Source organism: Vulpes lagopus, chromosome 3 (assembly GCF_018345385.1).
Source record: "Vulpes lagopus strain Blue_001 chromosome 3, ASM1834538v1, whole genome shotgun sequence".
NCBI lineage: Eukaryota > Metazoa > Chordata > Mammalia > Carnivora > Canidae > Vulpes > Vulpes lagopus.
Window position 1 is genome coordinate 128,159,887 of NC_054826.1, and position 24,845 is coordinate 128,184,731.

The window sequence follows — 24,845 nt, forward strand, 5'->3', positions numbered from 1 at the left end:
TGCTTTTAGGCCACATGAAAATACCTAATGTGTAAGATGGAAAGATACTCAAGGAGTGCCTTTTTTTTTCTTTTTTTTTTTTTTAAGAGTTTATTTATTTATTCATGAGAGAGAGAGAGAGAGAGAGAGAGGCAGAGACATAGGCAGAGGGAGAAGCAGGCTCCATGCAGTGAGCCTGACGTGGGATTTGATCCTGGGTCTCCAGGATCATGCCCTGGGCTGAAGGCAGGCACTTAACCACTGAGCCACCCAGGAATCCCCAAGGCGTGCCTTCTTTATAGGACTTTAACCTACTGGCAGACCAAAAGCTCAGCACTCATCTGCTCTTACCAGGCTGGTTATGGAGTTTCAAAGTCCACTCGGAGGCAAGTTCAACACTTTCAGTTCTTTAGGAAAACAAATGGTGTAGAACAAGGAATCCTTACCTTTAACTAACAGAAACCCAAAAGACACTGGCATATCCCTGCTCATTCTACTCAAAGCTGTCTTTGGTTTCCAAATTAAAAAATTTTAAATCCATAATCTTTGAGAAGATTATTTTGGGCATCCTCTGGCTAAGTGGGGGGAAAAAGGCAAAGCCCTTCATCACAGAAAAGCTGTAAGGCGAGGATAGGGCTTAAGGAAAGCACGCATGGACATGCACACAAAGAACTGACCAGCAAAGACATCGAGGACATGATTGCTACGTTTAATTCAATGGTTATACCCAATCCTGTCTTGTAAAAACAAAACACCCCTATCAAAACTACATTGTGATGTGAGTACAGGTTTCTCGTTTTTGATACAGCTCTAGAAAAAAGTTGGCACCAAATGCACATTAAAAAACGTTTTAAGGCTTAATGAAAATACAGACTAAGGATTCCAAAATGCAGCTTAGAGGTTGAGAACAGGATGCTGAGTTAATGAACCTTCCAAATACAGGCAGTCCCCGGTGTATCGAGCATTTCCCAAATATAAATGGCCACATCCATCGGGCTCACAGGAGTAGAAGTCCTCTCCTGCTTCTCTGTGACCAGGCTACCAGGCACCTAAACCCACTTCTACAGCTCCAGGGAGGGAAGGGCGGGGAGAGCAGGAAGGGAGGGCACCCGTCTGTACTGCACAGAGGCTCCTGGTCAGTTCCCCTGTGCCTCCATCCCTACTTCTGCTCCCCACTTCCACCCAAGATCCCTGCTATGGACAGAACGAGGGAGCTCTTCCTCTCACTGGGTGGAGAGCGAGTGCAGGGGTGAAGCCATGGGAACCAGCACTACAACAGCAGCATTCTTGGCAATTCAGCCTGGCGTTCACATATCAGTCTCTTGCATGTTAAAAACCACAAGACAGTCATAAGTGGTAGTTCATTTTTACCATTAGGATATCGTGTTAAGCAAAAGTTAGTGTGTTTGGGCTTGAACCCTAACTACCATTAATGACTTTTTCTAATGGGGAAAAAAATGTTCTGAATTCCAAACAACTTTCCTATAAATGACCATTTGCAGGGTGCAGACAGGACTTGAGAGTCACATGGAATGAGTTTCTTGCCTCCCAAGTGAACCGGGCAGTGGAAAGGAAAAGTGTCTTTGGTTGACAAAACCACGTGCAGATCCCCCCAGCATGCCAGGTGTAAAAGGTGGAGCTTGGCAGGCAGCTCTGGCAGGCACTTAAGTGACTAAGCCACTGTGGGTGTGATGAAACGCAGCACTGTTGCTTTTCTAAATTCTGTAATGATGCAGGTATTCTTAGCATCTGGCACTGGCTTTGTAGGCACTCATACCAAGAGGCGCCCCCGCCCAAAGCCTGTGCCCTTGGTCCAATGTGAGGTATGAGGACAGAGACGGTAGCCCTGTAGGTGCCAACTGGGAGAACCTTTGCCTGAGGGGACCGAGGCAACTGGCCAGCCTGTTATCTCTGCCGGCAAGTATCAGGGAATAGGCCAGTTGGGACTTGGATGTCAAACTACTTTCTGGCCCCAGGTCTCTTCTGGAAACTGAGAGGTTCTGCAAAGTTTTAGAAAGAGCAGCTAAGCAAACTTTTTTCCTCCTGGTTGTACCTGAGCAACTGACTATTTCCTAGAAAGGTGCGAGAAATAAGGCAGAGTCAAGAGTTACTTAGGTAAAGCTGGTATTTTAGGAAAGCTCTTTAGATAATATTAAAGATTCAACCCTAAGAAGCATCGCTCCTTCCCACTGTCAACAGGAGTAAAGATGTATGGAGGACTTAGGTAACCCCACTGCCTGGATGCATGTGGGAGGTTCTGTAGCTGCAGGAGTCAGGGGGCTCGCCAAAAGGAAGAGCCGTGGCTAGAGAAGGGAGCTGCTTGCATCCTTGGAGCCGGGCACAGGCCTAGACTGGAGGCCGCCAAGGAAAAGAGGGAAGAATTCACGGCCAAACCAGCCTGGGGATGAACAGCCTGAATCCTATGTAAGGTCTGGCCAAGCTGGCAGATGGCAGAAACGGAGCACCTCAGAGGATTAGGGCACAAAATCTTTCTGTAAATCATGAGACTGAGAACGACTTTTTGGTTTTTGTGGACAGCTGCCGAGGACCAGCAACCGAGGTGGCTCAGGAAGTGTGCAGAGCGACACATGGGGGCTGACCGCAAAGGAGGCAGCAGGGGCCCACGGCGGCCGGCCCAGGGACAGGGACGGTCCCGCAGTGAACGGGGTGAGGACCTGAGGGGCCAGCCAGACACCCCTGGTCCCCACCAGCAGTGTTTTGGCCTGTGCCTCACTCCTCCACTGCCAGCAACACACAGGCTGTTTTTTATTTTCTTGCCAAGACTTCAAGTTTAAACTCTGCTACCGTGTCGGTGATTCCTGGACCCCAGGCAACCAGCGGTATGCTCGTGTGGCGAAGACTGTGGGCAGCCCCACGTCCCTGGGCCTCAGTGCCGTTGGGTGCCACCTGCCCCCAAGCCCCTCACACAGTCCCGTCACATCTGCAGTTACCAGTGAGTCCCATTTCATCCCCACCGAGAGGTCTCTTGGCAGTCTGCACGGTGATGTCCTCCGCGGCTGTGATGGCAGCAGAGCCCGAGGCGCCCCCAGATACACAGCAGACCCCCTCCCCACCGGGTTCCTGTGGACTAAAAGAAACTATAGTATTTGAAATCCTATCTCTTCGGTTTCTTGACTGGCTACAGGGGAAGCAGCAGCCTCTCTTAGTAGAAGGAGATACTGGATTTGCCTCCAGGTGGGTTGAGGACTTTGTTGTGAGAACGAGGCCTTGGGCCCAGCCTGGGCTCGTGGCTGTCACCTGTGGGCATGGGCTGCTGGGCACGGCCTGCTTCTCCAGGGCCTCCCTTCTCACCGGGCTCTTCTCTGGGTGACGTGCTCATTGCGGCTGTGGGACAAAGTCACATGCCATGCTGTTAGAGGCCACCCATGGACCAAACAGGCTGGCTGGCCGGTCACGATGGGAAAAGAGGAGAGCACCCAGCAAGGCTTCCATCTTGTCCCAAGAAGCCTTTGATTAGCAGAGATCGTTCCTGAAGTAGGCACAAACCTGGGCCTTCATACTATAAAGTCCCGAATAAATTCCTGAGTAAGTTATTTCTTTACACTGCTTGGACCCCATTCCCCTTTCTTCGACATCAAGGATAAATAAACTTTCTCAAATTGAACACAGAAAGAAGAGGGAGCTCACCTTATCTGGGGATCCAGCAAGGTGATTGATGCAAGGCTAGCTGACCCTCGCACTCGGACTTTCTAGATAAAGGAATGCCCCCTGCCCAGTGCGAGGTGGGGCTCCGAGGCAGCACCCCTGCCCTGGGTAGGCCTCACGGTCTCCCTTCTCACTTTGCGGCTCTCTTGCTCCACCCCTCCCCGCCCCCCCGCCGGCCCTGCTCTTCTGCATCAGTACAGCCTGGGCTGCACTTGCTTGGATTCATTAAAGGCTCCAGAGCCCTGCCCTTCACTACATGAGATCAGCTTCCAGAAGGGGAGCCCTGGCCGTCGACCTAGGCTGACCTCCAATGCTTAGTGAGCGGCTGGAGGAGACCAGCTGGAAAATTTTCTACCTGAAATAACAGGCCATTTCCCTGGCGTTCTTCAAATACTAGGTATCCTCTTGGCAACACACATAACCTTGCTTCTTTTTGTCCGCAGGCCTGGAAGGGTCACGGAATATTCCCTCTCACCCTTGGGGCTGCACCAGCAACTCTCCCAGCGCAGGAGCACCCTGAGGAAGGGACACAAAATAGCAGCTCACCTGTAGGGGACGATTTGGGGTCTTCTCCTTCACACAAGAGCACGTGGTCCTGCAATAAGGCAAAGCCTAGGTCAGCACATGATTCAGACATTTTACCCTCATTCAAATGGATAAGGACAATCAGGGCACAAAGGGGTTTATTTTTAAATTTTAAACATGTTTTTTTTTACTGTGGAGAATTTTCGCCATGAGCAAAGTGGAGGAAGCAGTGCCATGAACACCCTGCAGCCTGCAGCAGCAGCAGCTGACTCACCGCCATCAGATCTCAGCCACACACGTCCAACCAGGGTCCTTCCACCCTTTGGGAGATTATTTTTTAAAGCAAATCCCAGATATTTCAATCACCCACAAATATTCCAAGTGGCTTTTAAAACTGTCCTTTAAAAAAAAATTAAAAAAAAAAAAAAAAAAAAAACTGTCCTTTAGGGGCACCTGGGTGGATCAGACGGCTAAGTGCCTGACTCTCGATTTCAGCTCAGGTCATGATCTCCAGGTCATGTGTGGGATTGAGCCCCACATCCCGCTCCCTGCTGAGTGGGGAGCCTGCTTCTTCCTCTCCCTCTGTATCTCCCTGTGCGCATGCATGTACTATTTCTCTCAAATAAATAAGTAAATAAAAACTTTAGGAAAAAAAAAAAAAGTCCTTTAAAAAAACCCCATAACCGTAATAGCACCCTCACAACTGTGAAACTAAATGACACCTTAAGAGCCTAACACCTGGTCAAATTATCAAACAGAACTGTGTTGTCACGGTTCATCCATGAACCGGGTGCATCTTTATTCCTCCTCATGGCCGGTAACATCCCATTATATGTGTGTAGCATATTGTTTATTCATTCACCTATTGGTGGACGCTGGTTGCTTCTGCCTTTTGGCTACTGTGAATAATGCTATTAAAACAGGTGTAGGGGATCCCCGGGTGGCTCAGCGGTTTAGCACCTGCTTTCAGCCCAGGGCATGATCCTGGCGTCCTGGGATCAAGTCCCACATCGGGCTCCCTGCATGGAGCCTGCTTCTCCCTCTACCTGTGTCTCTGCCTCTCTGTGTGTCTCTCATAAATAAATAAATAAAATCTTTAAAACAAAACAAAACAGGTACACAAGTTACCTGTTTGAATGACTGTCTTCAACATTTTGGGCCGTACACTTAAGAGTGAAGTGACAGGATCATATGGTAAGTTCTGGGTCACCTACTTCGGACACTGTCCACTGTCTCCCTCCGGGGGTGCACCACTTTGCACTCCTAACAGCAATGCCAGCTCAACTTTACTGGTTGTTTTGTGCAAAGAGGAATCTCATTGTGGTTTTGACTTGCATTTCCCCCAAACATCTAAGAATGCTGAGCATCTTCTATGTTTATTGACCGTTTGTATGTCTTCTTTGGGGAAATGTCCATTCGAGTCCTTTCTTCATTTTTGAATCTGGCTGTCATTTTGTTGCTAAGCTTTGCGAATTCCTTACATGTTTTGGAGAATAAACCTTTATCAGTAATATGATTAGTTTTTTTTTTTTTAATTATTTTTATTCATGAGAACATAGAGAGAGAGGCAGAGACACAGGCAGAGGGAGAAGCAGGCTCTCTGTGGGAGACCAATGCAGGACTCAATCCCAGGACCCTAGGATCACATCCTTAGCCAAAGGCAGACACTCAACCAGTGAGCCACCCAGGCACCCCAGATGATAGGATTTTTAAGTATTCTCTTCCATTCTGTGGGCTGTCTTTTCACTCTCTTGATACTATCTTTTGATGCACTTAAGTTTTGAAAATTTTTTTGTTAGAGATTTTTTTAGTCATCTGTATACCCAGCGTGGGGCTCAAACTCACAACCCTAAGATCAAGAGTCTCATGTTCCACCACCTGAGCTAGCCAGGCAATCCCAAAGTTTTAAATTTTAACGAAGTACACTTTATTTATTTAAATTTTGTTGCCTATGTCCTGGTGTCAACCACTGCCAAAACCACTTCAAGACTGTGAAGAATCAGGGTACCTGGCTGGTTCTGTCGGTGGAGCGTGTCAACTCTTGATCTCAAGGGTCGTGAGTTTGAGCCCCACATTGGGCATAGAGATTACTTAAAATCTTAAAAAAAAAAAAACCCAAAAAACAAAACAAAACAAAACAAAAAACAGAAAAAGATTGTAAAGATTTGTCCATTTCTTCTAAGAATCTTAGGAGGCCTTAAATTACATCTTTGATCTATTTGTATTGACTTCTATATACTGTGTTAGCTGAGGGTCCACCTTTACTCTCCAGCATGTGCAGATGCAGTTGTTCTGGAGCCACTGGTATAAGAGACGAGGAGGTCCTTCCCCCATCAAGTGATCCAGGCCCCCTTGTGGAAGCACTAACTGCACAAAGGTGTGCAGATTTATTTGCTGGCTCTTCATTCTACTCCGGGGGACTGGAGGTCTGCCCTTAGGCCAGCACTACACTGTCTGGACTGAAACTCTGTAGTGATTCTGAGACTGGGAAGTGAGAAGCCTCCAAATCTGTTCTTCATTGTCATGCTGTGTGGCTAATATTCAGGGTCCCCTGAGATTTCCTATAAATTTTAGGATAGGTCTTTCCATTTTTTTCAAGAAAAAAATCAAACCAAACTAAACCAAATGGTTGGGACTTTGGTAGGGACTGTATTCTTTTTTCCCTTGGGGGTGGGGTGTAGAGAATCTCAAGCAGACTCCCTGCTGAGCGCAGACCCTGATGCAGGGCTCCATCTCACAACCCTGAGATCATGAACTGAGCCAAACTGAAGACTTGGACACTTAACTGAGCCACCCAGGCGCTGATAGGAAATCTATTCAAAAATCCCTTTTTAATCATCAGGATTACTGACTGCCCTCTAGTGATTGCTATGACAAGTCCTCTATTTTGCATTACTCTGAGTCCCAGTGACATCAATTAATATGAGGTATGGTCTGATTTGGGCTTGATTTTTCAACAACAAAAATTTTTTTTTAAAGATTTTATTTATTTATTCATGAGAGACAAAGAGAGAGGCAGAGACACAGGCAGAGGGAGAAGCAGGCTCCATGCAGGGAGCCCGATGTGGGACTCAATCCTGGGACTCTAGGATCACGCCCTGGACTGAAGGCAGGCGCTCAACCACTGAGCCACCCCAGCGTCCCTTTCAACAAGAATTTAAAGGTGGTCTACAATGTTTCATAAGGAGGTTATTTTTGGTTGTCCCTTGTTTTGTGATGTTAACTGATATTGAGATACAAGATTTCATTAAAGTCCGCAAAATGATGATACGTGAACTGTTACTCCTTCTTCATTTCTGGCTGAAAGGAAAGTTGCTTCAGCAGTAGCCCCCCTGGGGCATAGCTCATGTAGAGACACTGGCTGGTGCCATACTCTGTCTCCTGCCATTCTCCAATCAAATTAAGACTTTTTTTTTTTTTTTTTTTTTTTTTTAGGATTTTATTCATTCATTCATGAGAGAGACAGAGAGAGAGGCAGAGACACAGGCAGAGGGAGAAGCAGGCTCCGTGCAGGAAGCCCGACACAGGACTTGATCCCGGGACCCCAGGATCATGCCCTGGGCCAAAGGCAGGCGCTAAACCACTGAGCCACTTAGGTACCCCAAATTAGACTTTTTAATTTTTTTTTATTATTATTTATTCATGATAGTCACAGAGAGAGGAGAGAGAGGCAGAGACACAGGCAGAGGGAGAAGTGGGCCCCATGCAAGGAGCCCGACGCGGGACTCGATCCCGGGACTCCGGGATCGCGCCCTGGGCCAAAGGCAGGCGTCAAACCGCTGAGCCACCCAGGGATCCCCCCAAATTAGACTTTTAAAAATATTATTATAGGGCAGCCCGGGTGGCTCATCGGTTTAGCGCCGCCTACAGTCCAGGGCCTGATCCTGCAGACCCGGGATCGAATCCCACATCGGGCTCCTTGCATGGAGCCTGCTTCTCCCTCTGCCTATGTCTCTTCCCCTCTCTCTCTCTCTCTTTCTCTCTCATGAATAAATAAATAAAATCTTTAAAAAAAATAAAAAAAATTAAAAAAATAAAAATATTATTATAAACCCAAGAAATCTAAATACCAGCTGAATTTTAATCCAATGCAGTTATTGTACTCAGTGATGACCACTAAAAGCAGTGAAATTTTCGAATAGCCTCAGTGCCCTGGGGCAGAGTGGAGCAGCAGCCCACGGGCAGAGGGCGCATTTCTCCGTGGACTCAGGGAGGCTGTGGAACCACCACAAAGACCACACTCAGCAAAATCCGCGCTGGCCACTCAGCCTCTTCCTGGTAACACCCACACCTACCTGAGAGCCTTTTCAAAGAGTCATTAGCTCAATTTTTGTTTCTTTTACTTTCACAATTGCTACCTGAATGTAGCCCATACCTTGGGTTTGTTTGGGTGTGCCAACGGTGAGGTGGCAGCCACGGGGGACCCAAAAATGTCACTGGTCTTCCCACCAGGTGGGTTCAGACGCTGTCGAGTCTGCACAGGTGTGGATTCGTCAAAGATACCACTTCCTTTCCCCCCTGCAGAAACAATTACACACAGTGAGCAACCCACAACAGCCACCTGGCACCACCCTCCACCTTCACTACTTCAGGGACCTGCCCTCATGGGACACCCAGTGCCAGTCCCCAGCTGAGGCCAACAAGGAGGGGGTGATGACGCTGGTGAGGTTCCTAAAGACCTATGTCTTTATCAGGGGCCTGCTGGGACCTTCATTCCTGGGCTGGGCCCTAGATGCAAGACAGTAAGATGGCATAGAACAGCATTTCCCATTTAGAACTTCCTTAACCTTGAACTTGTGCTGTCCTGTTAAAGACTCATCTTCATCAAACCCATGAAAAATTCTTTATGTTCAAAGCAAACAAGTATTCCATTTTTAGGTCAGATAGATAGAACTGAATTTAACAACACGCCATACTCAAGGCAGACCTGTAATCTGGAAAATAACACCATTAGTCATTCTTCTGACCTCATTCTGGCCGGAACTCCCAGTGACAAATAGATACGTCAGCAAATTATGGACACTTAACATCCTACATGCAGCTCTAGGTGATGCGATGAGTCGTAACGAAAACATGCTTCTGACAAGTAACTTCTCATGAGCTGATGATTCTGGCCAGACAACAAAGTCCATGCCCGGACTCCTCCGTTAGGCAGAAAGACGGCTGCCACACACCACCAGCTGGCTGCCTCTCTGCTTGGCAAACGCCAGTGCCTTTCCCCAGAGAGCTGTGCTACTGGAGGTGGGCCGCCACTCGTGGCCCTGGGGCACCGAGGACTCACAATCTCATAAGTGGAAAGAAAGGTGTGTTGCACTAAGGGGCGGGCCGACAACACAGCCTCCTTGGTCTCTCTGTGCCCCCAGATGCTCAACTGTCAAACGGGCAAAACAGAAGGACGAGCTTCACTGGTCCCTTCAATGGCTCACAGCAGCTCAGACATTAGGTGCCTAGAACGCTGCCAGAGACATAAATGCTCAACAGACGTTCACTCTACTTTCCTCGTAGTGATAAGGGAACTCTCCACGACAGATACACCACTCGGTGAAAAGAGGCACGAAACCATCTACACAGGGTGCGAGGTTTTGATGTACATTGAGGGGTCACCATCCACCCCCACCTCAGTCCCAGAATGTGGCTCCCGATATGGGCTGTGAGCACAGGACAAGGGACTGATGGGTTGTGGGACTCAACACTGTTTAGCATGTCCTTTCTCAGAGCTTTCATCTTTACTCTTTTCAAGAACCCATATGGAAAACAGTCACTTCCTGGCTATAATCACCCAGGCCACTAACAAACACAACGTGCATGACTAGACCCTGTGGGCTCCCTGGGGAAGGACTCGAGCTCCTGCTGGCTGTCACACCCATCATAAGGGTGCCTGCAGCCAGAGTGGCCCCGGGGATGCAGTTTCCTGGGGACGTGGAGGAGTGCAAGCCCAGTGAAGACTGGAACAGAGCGCAGGAAGCAGCACTTTTGGGGCTGGAGAACAGGCCAAGAATGTGTGAGGCTGCCTGTGCCCAAGATGCACGCACGCCCTGTCATGTTGATGCCCACAGGCCGCCTGCCGCCCCGGGGGCTGCAGACGCCCACACTGCACGGTGCTGGGCTGCCAGGTGAAGCCCCTGTGCGGTCCCTTGCTAACTCTGAGCCTGGACACGTGGCCTTAACCTCCTGGCTTCATCTATCAACCCTAAGGAGGCCACAAGGAGCAAGAGTACTGACCCAGGGCCACTGGTGAGATAAGCAAGTTAATCCATGTCAAGCAGGCAGAGGGTGCCGGGCACAATGAGCCCTCAGTGATGCTGCAAGGCTGCCATCAGCAAAAATGTCTCCACCACAAACTGGGGAAAGCATTCCATCCATACTGTGCTGTTTCCGGTTGTACAACAAAGGCTTAATTATTTTAAAAATACTCATTCAGGGCAGCCAGGGTTGCTCAGTGGTTGAGCATCTATCTGCCTTCAGCCCAGGGCGTGATCCTGGAGACCAGGGATCAAGTCCAGCATCAGGCTCCCTGCATGGAGCCTGTGTCTCTGCCTCTTTCTTTTTGCGTCTCTCATGAATAAATAAAGAAAATCTTAAAAAAAAAAAAAAGCTCATTCAGTGTTTTGAAAAATGAAACATAAAAGTAACTCAATTTAAAGTTTTTGGCTAAAAAAATTTAAAAAAATAAAGTTTTTGGCTAAAGACACTGCTCATCAAAAAACTGTCTTTAAATTATGAAACATAACAAATGTTTCTAAGATATAATAATCACAAATAACAACACCCAGGTAACTACCACCTGGAAAGTACAGAGCAAGACTGGCTTCCAGAACCCTGGGTGTCCTTCCTCACACCCCAGGTCACCAAACACCTGCATTTCCTGGAGACCATAAACTTTTTGACTGGGTGTATATCCAACTCTGAACAACGGAGCTCTATTTCTGCACTTTATAAAATGGAATCACCCTGCATGTCTATTAGTCAGCATTTTACCAGAAAGATGAACTCAGCTTTGAAGAAGGAAAAGGTGCTTGATTTCAGCCATAAAGATAAATTCAAGATATGCTTTTTAAAGAGATTTATTGGGGATCCCTGAGCCCTGGGTGGCTCAGTGGTTTAGCACGTGCCTTTGGCCCAGGGCATGATCCTGGTGTCCTGGGATCAAGTCCCGCATCGGGCTCCCTCCATGGAGCCTGCTTCTCCTTCTGCTTGTGTCTTTGCCTCTCTGTGTCTCTCATGAATGAATAAATAAAATCTTAAAAAAAAAATACAGATTTATTTACATCAGAGTGTGAGCGCATGCATGTAATTGGGAGAAGCACAGGGAGAGAATCTCAAGCAGACTCCATGCTGAACGCAGAACCCAATGTGGGGCTCAATCCACTACCCCGAGATCATGACCTGAGCTGAAATCAAGGTCAGACACCTAACTGACAGATCCACTCAGGTGCCCGTAAGATAGGCTTTTTTCAGAACCAAAATGCAAGATAGACACCCTGCTGGCAAAGCGGTGAGCACCTCTTACGACCAGAGTGTCCACCAACATTTCAAACTAATCCAGCAATTCCATTTTGAAACACTTTTCCCAACTCATTCTTCAGGTCTAAGTTAAGAGCGTGAGCTCTGGAGTCAGGCAAGCTGGGATCCAAGGGCTGACTGTGCCACACCTGGGTGTGAGCTCCGGGGATGGCAGTGAATCTCCCTGGGGCCCCACCTACCCCCTCCGAGTGCAGACGGGACTCAACGAATACATGGAAAGCAGTGAGCACAGCCCCCAGCAAATACCAAACTGTCCCCACATCTCAACCACCAGTTAGAATAGGGAGTACACTGTGGGGTAGACGTGAGCCAGGAACCAGCAGGGCCCACCCGTGAAGGGTAAAGAACCACTGGGCATGACAATCCTTGGCTAATGCCCGTCACACCCTCCGTCCTGGACACATTTCTCAACCAGGCCCTCTCAGCAGAGGGCAGGAGTCAGGTCAGCTGCAGGGGGAACACACTGGAAGTTGCCTCTTTCAGCCGTCCCTTGAGAATCTGTCCCAGATGGTCTTTTTTTTCTTTCTTTCCTTCCTTCTTTCCCTTCTTCCTTCCTTCTTTTATTTCAAGATTTTATTTATTTATTCATGAGACACACAGAGAGAGGCAGAGACACAGGCAGAGGGAGAAGTAGGACCCCCACAAGGAGCCAAAAGCGGGACTCAATGCTGGACCCAGGGTCACATCCTGAGCCAAAGGCAGATGCTCAACTGCTGAGCCACCCAGATGTCCCATCACAGATCGTTTTCAAAGAGCACTTGGCAGGACAGAAAACAGACCCCAAACAATAGCGCCAGGAGAAGCAGGAACCGAGTTCTGGCGGTTGTCACAACATCTTGTGACCACGCGCTACATAGAAGCGTTCTCTCTCTCTCTCTCTCTGGTCATGAGAGGCCCAGGCTGTCCACTGGGGAACCACAGGAGGCTGGGGGTCTGCAAAGTGGCACCACCCCCAAACTGCCATACGTTCCAGGGACCTGGACATCCCAGGGGCAGCTCCAGACACTCTGTTGAGCCAGCAGCCTGTTACAGGTACACGGGCTAACGGACTGTGCCTTTTCTGCTATCGGTGATACGAAGGATATGCAGGGCTGACCACTCCAGCCCCACACCTGTACGCTAGAAACTATGAGAGTGTTACTTTTAAGAACCACCTGTTGCAGGGCAGCCCTGGTGGCACAGCGGTTTAGCACCGCCTGCAGTCCAGGGCATGATCCTGGAGGCCCAGGATCGAGTTCCACATCGGGCTCCCTGCATGGAGCCCGCTTCTCCCTCTGCCTGTCTCTCTCTCTCTCTCTCTCTGAATGAATAAATAAATCTTAAAAAAAAAAAAAAAAGAACCACCTGTTGCTTCTACTATATCCACAACTTTAATCCTCCACACCCACCCTCTCTGTCAAAAAACAACCAAACACAAAACTAGCTTTTGAATCTAATGCTTCTGTTCCTGAGTTTGGTCAAAAAATATTTGAACCCAGAACTACAGCAAAGTAGGTAAGGAGCAGTCCTAGCTTTGGTGATGATGGGTTTATTATCTGCCTGGAATACTGACTCCTGAGTCTGGCCTCTCAAAATCTTTAAGGATGGACAAACCTAGGTTTCCCTCTGGGATAGAGAAAGAGAGCTCCTTAGGTAACTATCACCATTTGGTCACTCAACTGGATAGTCTATCAGCCTTAAAGAGATTTTTTTAAGACTGTTTCCCATTGTGACTACTGGAAGTGGGATCAGCATTAAAGAACTATACGGACTGAGTTATCCTTTTTAGAGTTTCAATCCCATTGACTATTTGTTTTTTTTTTTTTTTTTTAAATTTTTTTTTTTAATTATTTATTTATTTATTTATTTATGATAGTCACACAGAGAGCGAGAGAGAGGCAGAGACACAGGCAGAGGGAGAAGCAGGCTCCATGCACCGGGAGCCTGACGTGGGATTCGATCCTGGGTCTCCGGGATCGCGCCCTGGGCCAAAGGCAGGCGCCAAACCGCTGCGCCACCCAGGGATCCCCCCATTGACTATTTGATTCAAAATACTCTAAGAAGAAAAAATTTATTTTATTTATTTATTCATGAAAGACACAGAGAGAGAGGCAGAGACACAGGCAGAGGGAGAAGCAGGCTCCATGCAGGGAGCCTGATGTGGGACTTGATCCTGGGTGTCCAGGATCACACCCTGGGCTGAAGGCAGGAGCCAAACCACTGAGCCACCCAGGTGTCTCATGAAAAACGTTTATATGCACAACTTACACAAAATTTGTGGAATTGCAAGGTGCCTGTGGTAAACTTGGGAGAGCCTCCCTGGTGGGAACCAGAATCCCATCATCTGTCTCTGATTCCTTAGTGCCTGGACTCAGCCAGGGTCTGCTGACATAGGAAGGAGGATTCAAGAATGATTGAGCTGGGGGCGCCTTGGTGGCTCTTGATTTCTGCTCAAGTCATGATCTCAGGGTCGCGAGATCAAGCCCCGCGTTGGCCCCTATGCTCAGCATGGAGTCTGCTTGAGATTCTCTAAGACAAATAAAACTTAGGAAAAAAAAAAACAAAAAACAAAAAACAAGAATGACCAAGCCACCTTCAAGACAGCAAGTAAAAGTCAGAACAAGACCATCCTTACATTCTAGAACTCTGACAGCAAGGGATAACCTATGCCAGAAAATATGTGAAAGGGGTCAATGCAAAGAAATAAAAAATGTCATCAAAAGAGCAGCATAAAACAGAACAAGCAGAGGTGAAAGGATGGAGGATTCAGGGAGGCCCATACCTGGGGGATTGGTCCTCTTAGGGATGTTCTGAGGTTCTTCAGTTGGTCCAAAAATATTAGATGCCATCCTATTGGGCCTGCTTGAAGGAGCAGCTTCTTCTGGGCTTCCAAAAAGATTGCTGGCCTCTCCTCCTGGGGGCTTCATGGCCCTGGGAGCACAGAGCAAGTGTGAGACACAGAGGGCTGATGGGGCTATCACCCGCCAGGCGGTCCGGCGCAACTACGCAGGGAACGTGTGCCTTCTCATGTCCACACCACGATTATTTAGCACCGGCAGGACTGTCTACAGCCAGCCACACAGCAAGCAAACTTCTCCACTGTCCTGAAAGCTCTCTTTGTCTACTGGGGTTAAGGCAAAAACCCTCTAGAAACGTATATGCTTGGAAATTATTCCTGTGACCTCCTGCTATGTAAAATTAGTTTCCCTAAAACAATGTGGCAAACTGACCCACATTTACTAACTTTAATGCTGATTTTAATTAGTACACCAGTGTTTAATACTACAAACACACTCAGGCGCCTGGCCGGCTCAGTCGGTGGAGCATGTGACTCTCCATCTCAGGATCGTGGGTTTGAGCCCCATGGTGGTTGTAGATAGGAGTTAAAAAAATAGATTAAAAAAATTAAGACAGGGATCCCTGGGTGGCGCAGCGGTTTGGCGCCTGCCTTTGGCCCAGGGCGCGATCCTGGAGACCCGGGATCGAGTCCCACGTCGGGCTCCCGGTGCATGGAGCTTGCTTCTCCCTCTGCCTATGTCTCTGTGTCTCTGCCTCTCTCTCTCTCTCTCTGTGTGTGTGACTATCATAAATAAATAAAAATTAAAAAAAAATTAAGACAATACCATAAACACATTCAGAACATCTGCTAAAAGCTTACTATCTGCGTCCACCCTTCCATGGGCCTTATGCAGCAACCCTCTAAGGGAGCCAGTATTTCCATGGATGACGAACCTGAGACAAAGAAGCGTCACTAGAAACATGACGTGGGAAGTAGCAGAACCAGAACACAAACCCAGGCAGTCTGGCTCCAGAGCTCAGACTACACCCTCCGGCTTCTCCTAAAGGCCTCTTGAGAAAACAAGGGTCAGGACTGATGTGCAGAATCCACACAGGGAGAGCCATCTCCCGTCCCTGACAACGGCAGGCTCGTCACAAAGGTCAGAGGGCACACCTGCTGGCACCACTCTTCTTTTTTTTTTTTTCTAAAGATTTTTATTTATTTATTCATAGAGACAGAGAGAGAGAGAGAGGCAGAGACACAGGCAGAGGGAGAAGCAGGCATCATACAGAGAGCCTGACGTGGGACTCGATCCAGGGTCTCCAGGATCACGCCCTGGGCTGCAGGCGGCGCTAAACTCCTGCGCCACCGGGGCTGCCCTAGCACCACTCTTCACACCGACACATGTGCAGCAGGTGCCATGTGCACCCCGAGACCTCTCAGGCAGCCACAGCAGCACCTACCCCAAATCTTGACTGGGGGAGACCACCATGCACCCTTTGGGGGTCCACAGGAACCACTTCACAAGTGGAAGACCAGGACCCTGAGTCACTTTTTTTTTTTTTTTTCTGAGTCACTTTTTATTGCCATAACCGAAGAATTAGTTTGTCACAGAGCTCGCCCTGACACCCCAGGGCTTCAGACTACACCAGCACAGCAGTCACAGGCTGGGGCCCCGTGCATCTTTTCAGAAAACCCAGAGATCTTTAAAATTTTTCAACTGGTGAGAGGCCTATGCTCCTTCCTGGGGCCTCGGCAACAGGGCTGGCTGGGACTGCAGACACGGAGACGGACTTCCAGATGCAGAGCTCCACGTCGCGTGAAAGCCACGACACCGCACACAAACGCTGCCCACGATTGTTCACAAGAACAGGGCATCTGAAATGTTTCCGGTTTCCTCAAAACAACCAGAAAGGGAGTCGATCATTTGCTGTAATTTAAGGCGAAGGGGGTTGTCAGGGTCTCTGGCTGCAAACCAGGCCTGCAGAAGCACCCCTCCGCACTAGAGAGGGCAGACAGTGTGCCAGCCTAGCCCGGGCTCACCAACCACGAAGTCAGCTCAGGCTGGCAGGCCTCCCACACGGCGCTGGGTCCCTGGCTGCCGACTCAGCACTTAGTAGTTCCTCGATAATATGATGAAGGAAAAAAGTCACTTCAGTTTGAGAAAAAGAATTAAAAAAAAAAAGAAAAAAAGAAAAAAAGGAAAAAAAAAAAAACACTAACCACACTTAAATTCAGAAAGTATTAACAAGGGATCCCTGCATGGCTCAGCGGTTGAGCATCTGCCTTCAGCCCACGGTGTGACCCCGGGGGTCCCAGGATCAAGTCCCACGTCCGGCTCCCTGCATGGAGCCTGCTTCTCCCTCTGCCTGTGTCTCTGCCTCTCTCTGTGTGGTCTCATGAATAAATAAGTAAAATCTTAAAAACAAAAAAGTATTAACAAGACCTCAGGTCACACATTTTGTTAGTGGCCACAGTAAGGCCAGCTGACTTCTGCAACCATTTATAAATCACTGGTCACAGTGACAGTCTCCAGATTTGTGGCTGGCTACAGCAGGTCCGACACGCTTGGGACTCCACAACCATCTCTTTGGAAAGGGGGGTGGGGATGTGTAATCTTCAGAACTGACCTGAATTTAACATCAAGCCTCCTGCTGATTTAAAAATCCTTATTTTACACTTATTTGAAACATGGCTCTTTTAACCTTCCAGGTCCTGCTCCAATATGACGCTGACTTGTCCTGACTCAGAGCTCTTTAGGACTCATTCTGCATCCCTGCCATCTCCCGGTCCCCTCTGCCCTGCACCCTGGCTTCACTCTCAGCACAGGCCCTAAGCACCCATTGCTGGAAGCCTGCATCTGACCCCGTGCACAGAAATATGGGTGAGAGCAAGTCCTGTGCCTGGAGCAGGGGTGGGGGGGTGGGCTGGGCCCTCTAGTGCTCCTATCAGTGATGCCACGGAGCGCTGAGTCTTACTGGAATTCCAGAGAACTCTGGAGGAGACACGGCCCATTTTGTGGTCTCTGTGTGGGAAGGGTATCCTGAGGCAAAGGATGCAAACCAGGGTTATTGGAAATGACCAAATGTTAATTTGGAGTGGTGGAAATACAATGTTTATTACATGATTCTGTGTACTTTTCTGAATTTTACTTTATTTTTAAAGATTTGAGAGAGCGTGCACGTGCACGTATACAAACAGGGGTTGAGAGAGAAGCAGACTCCCCCACGGAGCAGGGAGCCTAATGCAGGGCTGGATCCCAGGACCCTGGGATCATGATCTGCGCCGAAGGCAGACGCTCAACCACTGAGCTACCTGGAATCCCTGAACTTTACTATATTTTACTTTGAAAACAAGGGAAGTGGCAGCGAAGAAAGCTGTAGCAGATGGACCGCTGCGCATAATGGCCAAGCTACCTGGAAAGGGACAGCGACACTTTCATCACAAATACAACGGGGTGGGTGCTAGGGTCTCCGGGCCTGTAGCAGTCATGCAAATCGCAGCGGCTGCCCCAACAGGGTCTCAAATATGGGGACTAAGAGTTAATGAGTTTTTTTTTTTTTTAAGATTTTATTTATTCATGAGAGACACACACAGAGAGAAGCAGAGACCCAGGCAGAGGGAGAAGCAGGCTCCATGCAGGGAACCCGATGTGGGACTCGATCCAGGGACCCCAGGATCACGCCCTGGACTGAAGGTGGCGCTAAACCGCTGCCCCCCCCCCCGGCCCCCGCCCCCCAAAGAGGTTATTTTGATAGAAACAGAACCCACAACAATGGCTCAGTGTGGCCTTCACCAGGCTCATGCTCAAGGGCGGTTACCACCAGGACACTGATTACAGGGAGGAGATGGGGGTACTAGTGAGCTCAGAACTTACAATGCTCTGAGCATTTGGGGGTTGCAGTTACATCCCCTTCTTCTCTACCCCTCAATATATGCTAATAAAGTCACAGAGTACACAAGAGGAGCCAGAAGCCTCATGACAAAGAAAAGCCATAGATACAGCTCAAGAGGACGATGGCACCAGCAGAGGCAGGGAAACAAAAGCCACTCTTACCTCTAGTTCCTGATCCTCCCTCCGAGAGCTGCTGCCTGTGTTTCAGAAAAGCTTTTGGGGACTGCTCAGACTTGGATAAATCCTTTACAGCTGAGGGATGACCTCAGACGAGGGATGGCTGAAGCATGATGCCTTTTGACAGTTCAAAGTCCCTTTAACACAAGATAACCCCTCAGCAAGAAAATAGAAGCTGCAGGGCCTTAAAAGCGGAAATCCTGGCCAGGCGATCCTACAGCCACCCACCTGACTCCCTCCCTCAACAGCCAAATGTGATGTGAGGCCTTACAAGGCCTGTCCAGCGAACCAATTCCTTTAAGATGGCTGCTCAAACACAAACCGTCTGACGGATCCTAAGCAGAAGCTTCTAATTATGTTTACTCATCCAGACGAGCAGAATGCTTTACTTCTTCAACCTCCTTTCCGTAATCCCCTCTCCAAAACCAGTCCCACAAAGCAGCGTGGGCTGAGCAAGGGCTCTGAAGCTCAGAGTCAACCTAACACCATCGTTAGGGCATTTATTCATGAACTCCAACGTTCTCTGGGCATCCGGTGCCAGGCAGTGGACAAATGGGATGAACCCAGAGGACAGAAGGGGGAGAGCCGGGCAGCGGCCCCGCCCAGCTGGCGTGGGTGGTGCTCACCAGCGCTCACCAAGCACCAGCACCTGGATGCTTTCAGAGCACTCGGCTTTGCATCTCCGGCCCTCATTAGTACACATCTGGACTCGTGTGCCTGCTACTCATTGTTCCACGCTCTGATGACTAATTACTTAGGTGTGTTACTGAACGCTGATCTAACCCCTCCAGACTTACAGGATTTGACTTACAACTGCAAGTCAAAGCAGTTCTTTCACTAATTAGCCACCCTACAGGGTATTCACTCAACAGTTGTCACATACACAGTCTCTACCTTCAGGGCACGGCTAGGGGACAGAAGAGGATAACAGTAAAGAAAACTCACGGGCACCCAAGCCCCTCGCGATCTACAGAGTAAGGTGGCTCCTCCAGGACCAAGGCAGACCTTCTCTCGAGCTCTGGCAATTCTAATTTCCCGGGCGACCCACGGGGCGACCCACGGGCCGGTAGAAGTTAAGCTGTCCGGGGTGTTGGAGCCCAGTCCCAGCCTACAACCGGATTTCTGCTTCTATTACTTGCAGTTGGCTTGATTCTCCATTAGTAGTGGAGGGAGAACACCGCCTGGTCCCCAAACTATAGGACTAGGGTAGGGCACCACCTGGCCTAAGGGGGCCCCTGGCTACAGGGGGCCCGGGGTTAGGGGCAGGGGCTGTGGCCACAGGGGGACAGGGGTTAGGGGCAGGGGCTGTGGCCCCAGGGGGACCGGGGTTAGTGGCAGGGACTGCGGCCCCAGGGGGCCCGGGGTTAGGGGCGGGGGCTGCGGCCCCAGGGGGACTGGGGTTAGGGGCGGGGGCTGTGGCCACAGGGGTACCGGGGTCAGGGGAGGGGGCTCCGGGGTCAGGGGCGGGGGCTGCGGCCCAGGGGACCGGGACCCCGAGAGGGCGCCCAGGACGGCGACCCCCACTCGCGCCAGCACAGGGTCCCGGAGGGCGCGGCCCCGCACACACCCGCATGGTCCCCGGCTCCAGGCAGAGGAGGGGCGCGCTGGACGCGGAAGGAGAGCGGGCCCGGGGAGCGGCGCGGACCGCCCTCCACGGCTCTTCCCGGCGCCCCCGACCCCGCCGAGCGCCCGCCCCTCGCACCGGGACGCGGAGGCCGCGGCTGTGAGGTCACCACCCCCGCAACCCTCACCACGCACCTGGAGCCGGCCCGGCTGCCCTCGGTCTCCGGGCCCTGGAACATGTCGCCCGCAGCCCGGCGCCTCCTCGCTCGCCGCGCGGCCTTTCCCGCCCGGCCCCACGCCGCCCGAGGCCCGCCCGCCCGCGCCCACTGGACGCCGGCGACGCCAGTCAGGCAGCCGCAGCCTATCACGGCGCCGACCCCGCCTACCCACCCCCGTAACAGAGGCCCGGCGAGGCTCGCGCCGCGCTCGCAGCCGACTGGTGAGGAGAGATGCTGCTCAGGGCTCGGGCGCCGACATTGGGCAGCGAGGCGGCGCGGGGGCGAGCCCTGCTCAGGCGCACGCCTGGACCACCCGGAGCCCCAGCGCATGCGCAGACCGCGCACTGGGGAGGTGCCTCTGGCGGCCGCGGCGTGGGGCGCGGCGGGGCCCGGGGTTGGGGACCGGCCCGCCCAGCCCGCCAAGAAGGAAACAAGCCCACACTAGAAGTATTAGATCAAGTATTAGTATGTATTTATGCACAATAATAAAAACGGATTTACAAGTTGAACTGGAAATTTTAACATAAGTTTAACAGCTTTTGTTTATTATATTAAATAACCAAAACACCTTTTATTCCCAAAATTGGTAAAGAATAAATAATATAATTTACAATATGGTACAAAAAATAATCAGGAAGGACAGGCATTCTGCTTTATACATACACTGTATATGTATATTTATAATCTATAAAACAAATTCACATCTCCAACAAGCCGAAAACCTTAGATGATATGGCTTAACGATTATTAAAAGAAACAGCGGTTAGTTCTGCTGCCCAGACCGCGAGCTCCAAGCCCCTGCCCGTTAGGAAACACAGGGTCCAGGTCGCTGTAGTGCTTCCAACACGGAGCTTCACACAGTTCTGACAGGAAAGGTCTGCTGTGGGTTTCTTCCTTTTTTTCTTAAGACAAAGTGCCCTATTTTCTCACAAATGCATCTGACAGATCTCAATGTCTTTAAACACAAAACAAACCCAGCAGACTACTGCTGCTTCCTTCCTCTGCTTGGTTCCAGTGTCTTCTATTCCATGGCTTTTCTTTGCACAAGTTTGGATCCCATGCTGGGATCTAGGTAAAAGATGCTACTCAACTGAAAAGGACCCCCTTTCAGGATCTCAATGCTAAGAAGCTGGAGATGTGGGAAAGCAAGTCGATCAATGGATGAATTGTTTCCAAATGGCCCCACTGCCTGAGCAAGCGCCCTACACCTAGGGGATAGAGAGGTGAGGGCCACATCCCCGCAGATCTGGTGTGGCAGCGGGAGCTTCGACTCACTGCTGCATCTTCTAGGCTTATCACTGGATGTTGACAATAAAAGCCAAGGCTGAGCCACAAGCTCTCCGGACACCAGAGATATTCAGGCTCAATCTTTGGAAAAGCTGAATCAGCAAAAAGATCCCAGACAGCATCAGAGTGACTAGGGAGGGAGATTTCTGAGGAACTGATCTGGTCTTAGTCACAACATGCTCAGATGCACGAAGAAAGCCACGGGTGCACAGCGAGACTACGACTTCCGTTCATGAGGCAGAGGAACATACGGCAGGGAGGGAGTATCTCTGCTTGGGTCTTTTGAAAATTATAGCCTGTAACAGCTCCTTATTTTTATACATATATATTGATTTATGCTGGGAGAAAACGCAGTCATCCTTTTAACGCTACTAATGACGCCACTTTTCCCTAACACAGCAAGCAAATGCTTCTGCCTGTCAGGTTGCCACAGAACTCTCTGGAAAAAAGTGTCAGCTTTATTACAGGTGCGAAGAATCAGTCAACCGTCCTCCCTAACTCCCTCCCCACCTGATGGCACTCCAGCCCCCCTGTGGAAGGTGCCACTAAAGAGCCTACAAAGGTCCATCCCAAATCCCTAGCTTTTCTCCTCTTAGAGGTCACTGAGTAACCAGCACCACCCTACCCAGTAGCCTGGCTCAGGGCATCCCAGTGAAAGCAGCTCAGAACCCCTGCCATCTGTTACTGGCGAGGTGGGAGGGTGTCTCTGGTCCCTGACACTGGGAGTATGACTGAGTCAGTAGTGGCCTGAATTTGGCCTGGTGTCCTAACCTCCTACAGATATGACAAAGTCAGATCCCCAGAGAGATCCATTAATCACATCACCTCCAAAAGATGCTAATTTCAGGACGATAATAGATGGATTGCAAAACCACCCAAGCAAATTTAGATACTTTGGTCCAAACGATGTTCTCTCTTACTAAAGGGGCATCATGCCCCTCTTTTACACATCTCCAGAGCTTTGGGACCATTTGTAAGAGTCCAGAAGAGCTGCCCACAGGGGCTTTAACTAGTGAGGGTGGCACCTAGAACCAGACTCTAAAGAAGGAAACCACTATAAAGGCAAGAGCTCTGAGAAACCCTTAAGATGAGGGAAGGAAGCCACTGCCTGGAAGCCCACTGCCCTCTCATCCATGACTCGGGGTGACTGATGCTGCCCACAGCCTGGAGTGGCTGCCTCCATCTGCCGAGAAGGTGGGATCTGGAGCACGCCCTCTGCCTGCACCCCAGGAGACCTTTTGTGCCCTCTTCATCTGCCTCACCTCTTCATTATGGACGGGGACAGAAGCCCGAGTACAGGCCTGGGACTGGCCTGGGAGGCTGCTACTCCACCGCTAGTCGGAACAGGAAAGAGAAGCGGTCGTCAATCCAGGCGGGTTTCCGCAGCGAGCCTGCTCTGGGCCGTGGGCGGAGGGCAGAGCAGCAGTGGGTTGGGGGGGCACAGGTGTTACCTGGCCACCACCATAGCACCGGCTCCCAGCCACTGTGGCCAGAGGGCCGGATGGGGTTTCGTCTGCCAAGTCTCCTGAGGCTGAGAAGCTCTGTTCTGGGGAAAGACTGGGCACTGAACCATCTGCGGTGATGACAAAGGTCACCGGTGGAACCCCCAGGAGCACACAAGACGGACGTGGTTTTAGTCTGACTGCACCCAGGTGGGTGGGAGGGAACATGAAGGATGAAATGTATGCACAGGGTGGACTCTGCACAAAAGTCTGTGAAAGGAAGGCCATGTGTCCCAGCACCACCCTGGTGGCCCAGGGACTCACAGACAAGGGCTCAGCTATGGTCCCAACAGACAAGGAACATCTTAGTTGACCAAGAAGCTTGAACACAGGAAGGAAACCATTAACTCTCTTCTTCAATGTCTCCTAATGCTCAAAACACAAGGAAAACCTTTTTCCAACCAGTTTAGGATTTTTTCTAAAAGTCCACACAACCTGCACAGGATTCTCTCCTCCCTCCCAATTAAGTCTGTCAGAACAAACCTCCAAGTGGGAGAACGCACAAAGCAAGGGTCAGCATTTCCAGAGTGATGGCACCAGGTACGCTGCCCTGTGATCCGAGAGTCCTCTTGAGTATCCACCAAGGGTGTAGACACCGCCAGGCACAGCCCAGGCCACGCCCAGCTGTGCTTCCCCATCATCCGCAGAGAAAACCACCAAAGGGTGCAGAGGTTTGGCAGAAAAAAAGCAGCGGTGGCTGGAAGCGTCCCTGCAGAGAACAGGGAGACTGTGAGTCCCTGCGACTACTGCTGTCGCCGCCAAGGCACATCCAGTCCTTTCCCTCGGAGAGCAAACCCAGTGGAACATCCAACAGAACAAGTGAGGTGGACGCTTGAGCAGAAATGTGGCCACTGTGCGCTACGCTACGGCTGGCAGGGAGCCGCTCCATCGCCACAGCAACGTCTGACACGGGCTCTTCCAGAGAACTCGTCCTCGCCTCCTGGGCCACTACTGCCCTCTGCCCATTGGGACGCGGCTTCCTGCGTGTTGTACACTCTGTGGGGCAGAGCCTCCTCTGTTCAGACTGTCTTCTGGGGGGTCCTGGGCTTGACTTATGTTTTCTCTAGCCTGAAGAGGGCTACACCTACCACAGCTGAGGCCCACCAGCCATGGAAGCCCTCCTCTGCAGCGTCCAAATGCCCTACCAGGGACAAGGTGTGCTCACTGGGACAGGTCACCGACGGGGGGGCCGCCCCCACTGCCATCAAACAGAACCTCTCGGCGGCCAGGCTCGGTGATGGACAGTTCTTGGGCCAAATCGTTAAATCGAGAGATGTAATCAATGCTGTTCTCATTCATCATGCACACCAGCTGTGAATCCACAACCTGCGGGACAGAGCGCACAAGGAAGAGCATGTCAGCGGGCGGCTGGCCTGCCACTGGACTGGGAGCGACTGGCCACCGTGGTGGGGACTTCAGTGGGAGATGAACGAATCAGATGTCTCTCTATGGTGACAACTAGAATCCCCCACCAACTAGCCATGTGACACCGGCCAGCGCTGTCGGGAGAATTTCAGAATCACTTCTGTCCTTTTGATCACCCCCTCTTTTGACCAGTGTGCACGAGAGCTGACTGTGAGCGTGGCACATGGGCTGCCGGGATCCGAGTGTTGGTTCCCAGCACATGAGACTTATGGGAAGACCATCAATAAGCAACAAGGCAAATGGCACCCAGTGGAGCAAGGAGACTCTCAGGTGGTCAGGAGGACACAGGAGTGGAGAAAGCAGGTGGGGTTTGGGGAGCACATACC

General features: G+C 50.5%; 2 protein-coding genes across 7 annotated transcripts in view; both read right to left on the reverse strand.

Annotated features, from left to right (window-relative positions):
- Positions 1-672: 672 nt before the first annotated feature.
- On the reverse strand, positions 673-20,401 carry JPT2 (Jupiter microtubule associated homolog 2). Of its 2 annotated transcripts, XM_041749713.1 has the most exons (6): positions 20,283-20,378; positions 18,510-18,661; positions 14,456-14,604; positions 8,546-8,688; positions 4,192-4,240; positions 673-3,324 (listed from the first exon to the last, which is right to left on the reverse strand). In XM_041749713.1, the coding sequence occupies exons 3-6, from the start codon at positions 14,598-14,600 to the stop codon at positions 3,143-3,145; spliced, it is 519 nt and encodes a 172-aa protein (XP_041605647.1). In that variant the 5' UTR covers positions 14,601-14,604; positions 18,510-18,661; positions 20,283-20,378; the 3' UTR covers positions 673-3,142. The 2 variants fall into 2 exon arrangements, with proteins under 2 accessions (XP_041605647.1, XP_041605646.1); XM_041749712.1 differs by lacking the exon at positions 18,510-18,661 and having other exon boundaries at positions 20,283-20,401.
- A 364-nt stretch (positions 20,402-20,765) lies between these two features.
- Positions 20,766-24,845, reverse strand: part of CRAMP1 (cramped chromatin regulator homolog 1) — a 55,140-nt gene continuing 51,060 nt past the window's right edge. For all 5 annotated transcript variants that reach the window (XM_041747754.1, XM_041747755.1, XM_041747753.1 and 2 more), the window contains one exon: positions 20,766-24,420. In XM_041747754.1, the coding sequence (XP_041603688.1) occupies positions 24,256-24,420 (165 nt within the window). In that variant the 3' untranslated portion in view covers positions 20,766-24,255. The remainder of the gene's footprint in view (positions 24,421-24,845) is intronic.

What these genes read in the sequence shown, in the direction of transcription:
- JPT2 (XM_041749712.1), bottom strand. Translation starts at nt 20,326, where the DNA reads ATGTTCCAGGGCCCGGAGACCGAGGGCAGCCGGGCCGGCTCCAG. An exon ending in TAAGAGGACCAATCCCCCAG is followed by an intron (nt 8,689 to 14,455) that starts GTATGGGCCTCC and finishes TTGTTTCTGCAG; the next exon opens with GGGGGAAAGGAAGTGGTATC. An exon ending in CACACCCAAACAAACCCAAG is followed by an intron (nt 4,241 to 8,545) that starts GTATGGGCTACA and finishes GCCTTATTGCAG; the next exon opens with GACCACGTGCTCTTGTGTGA.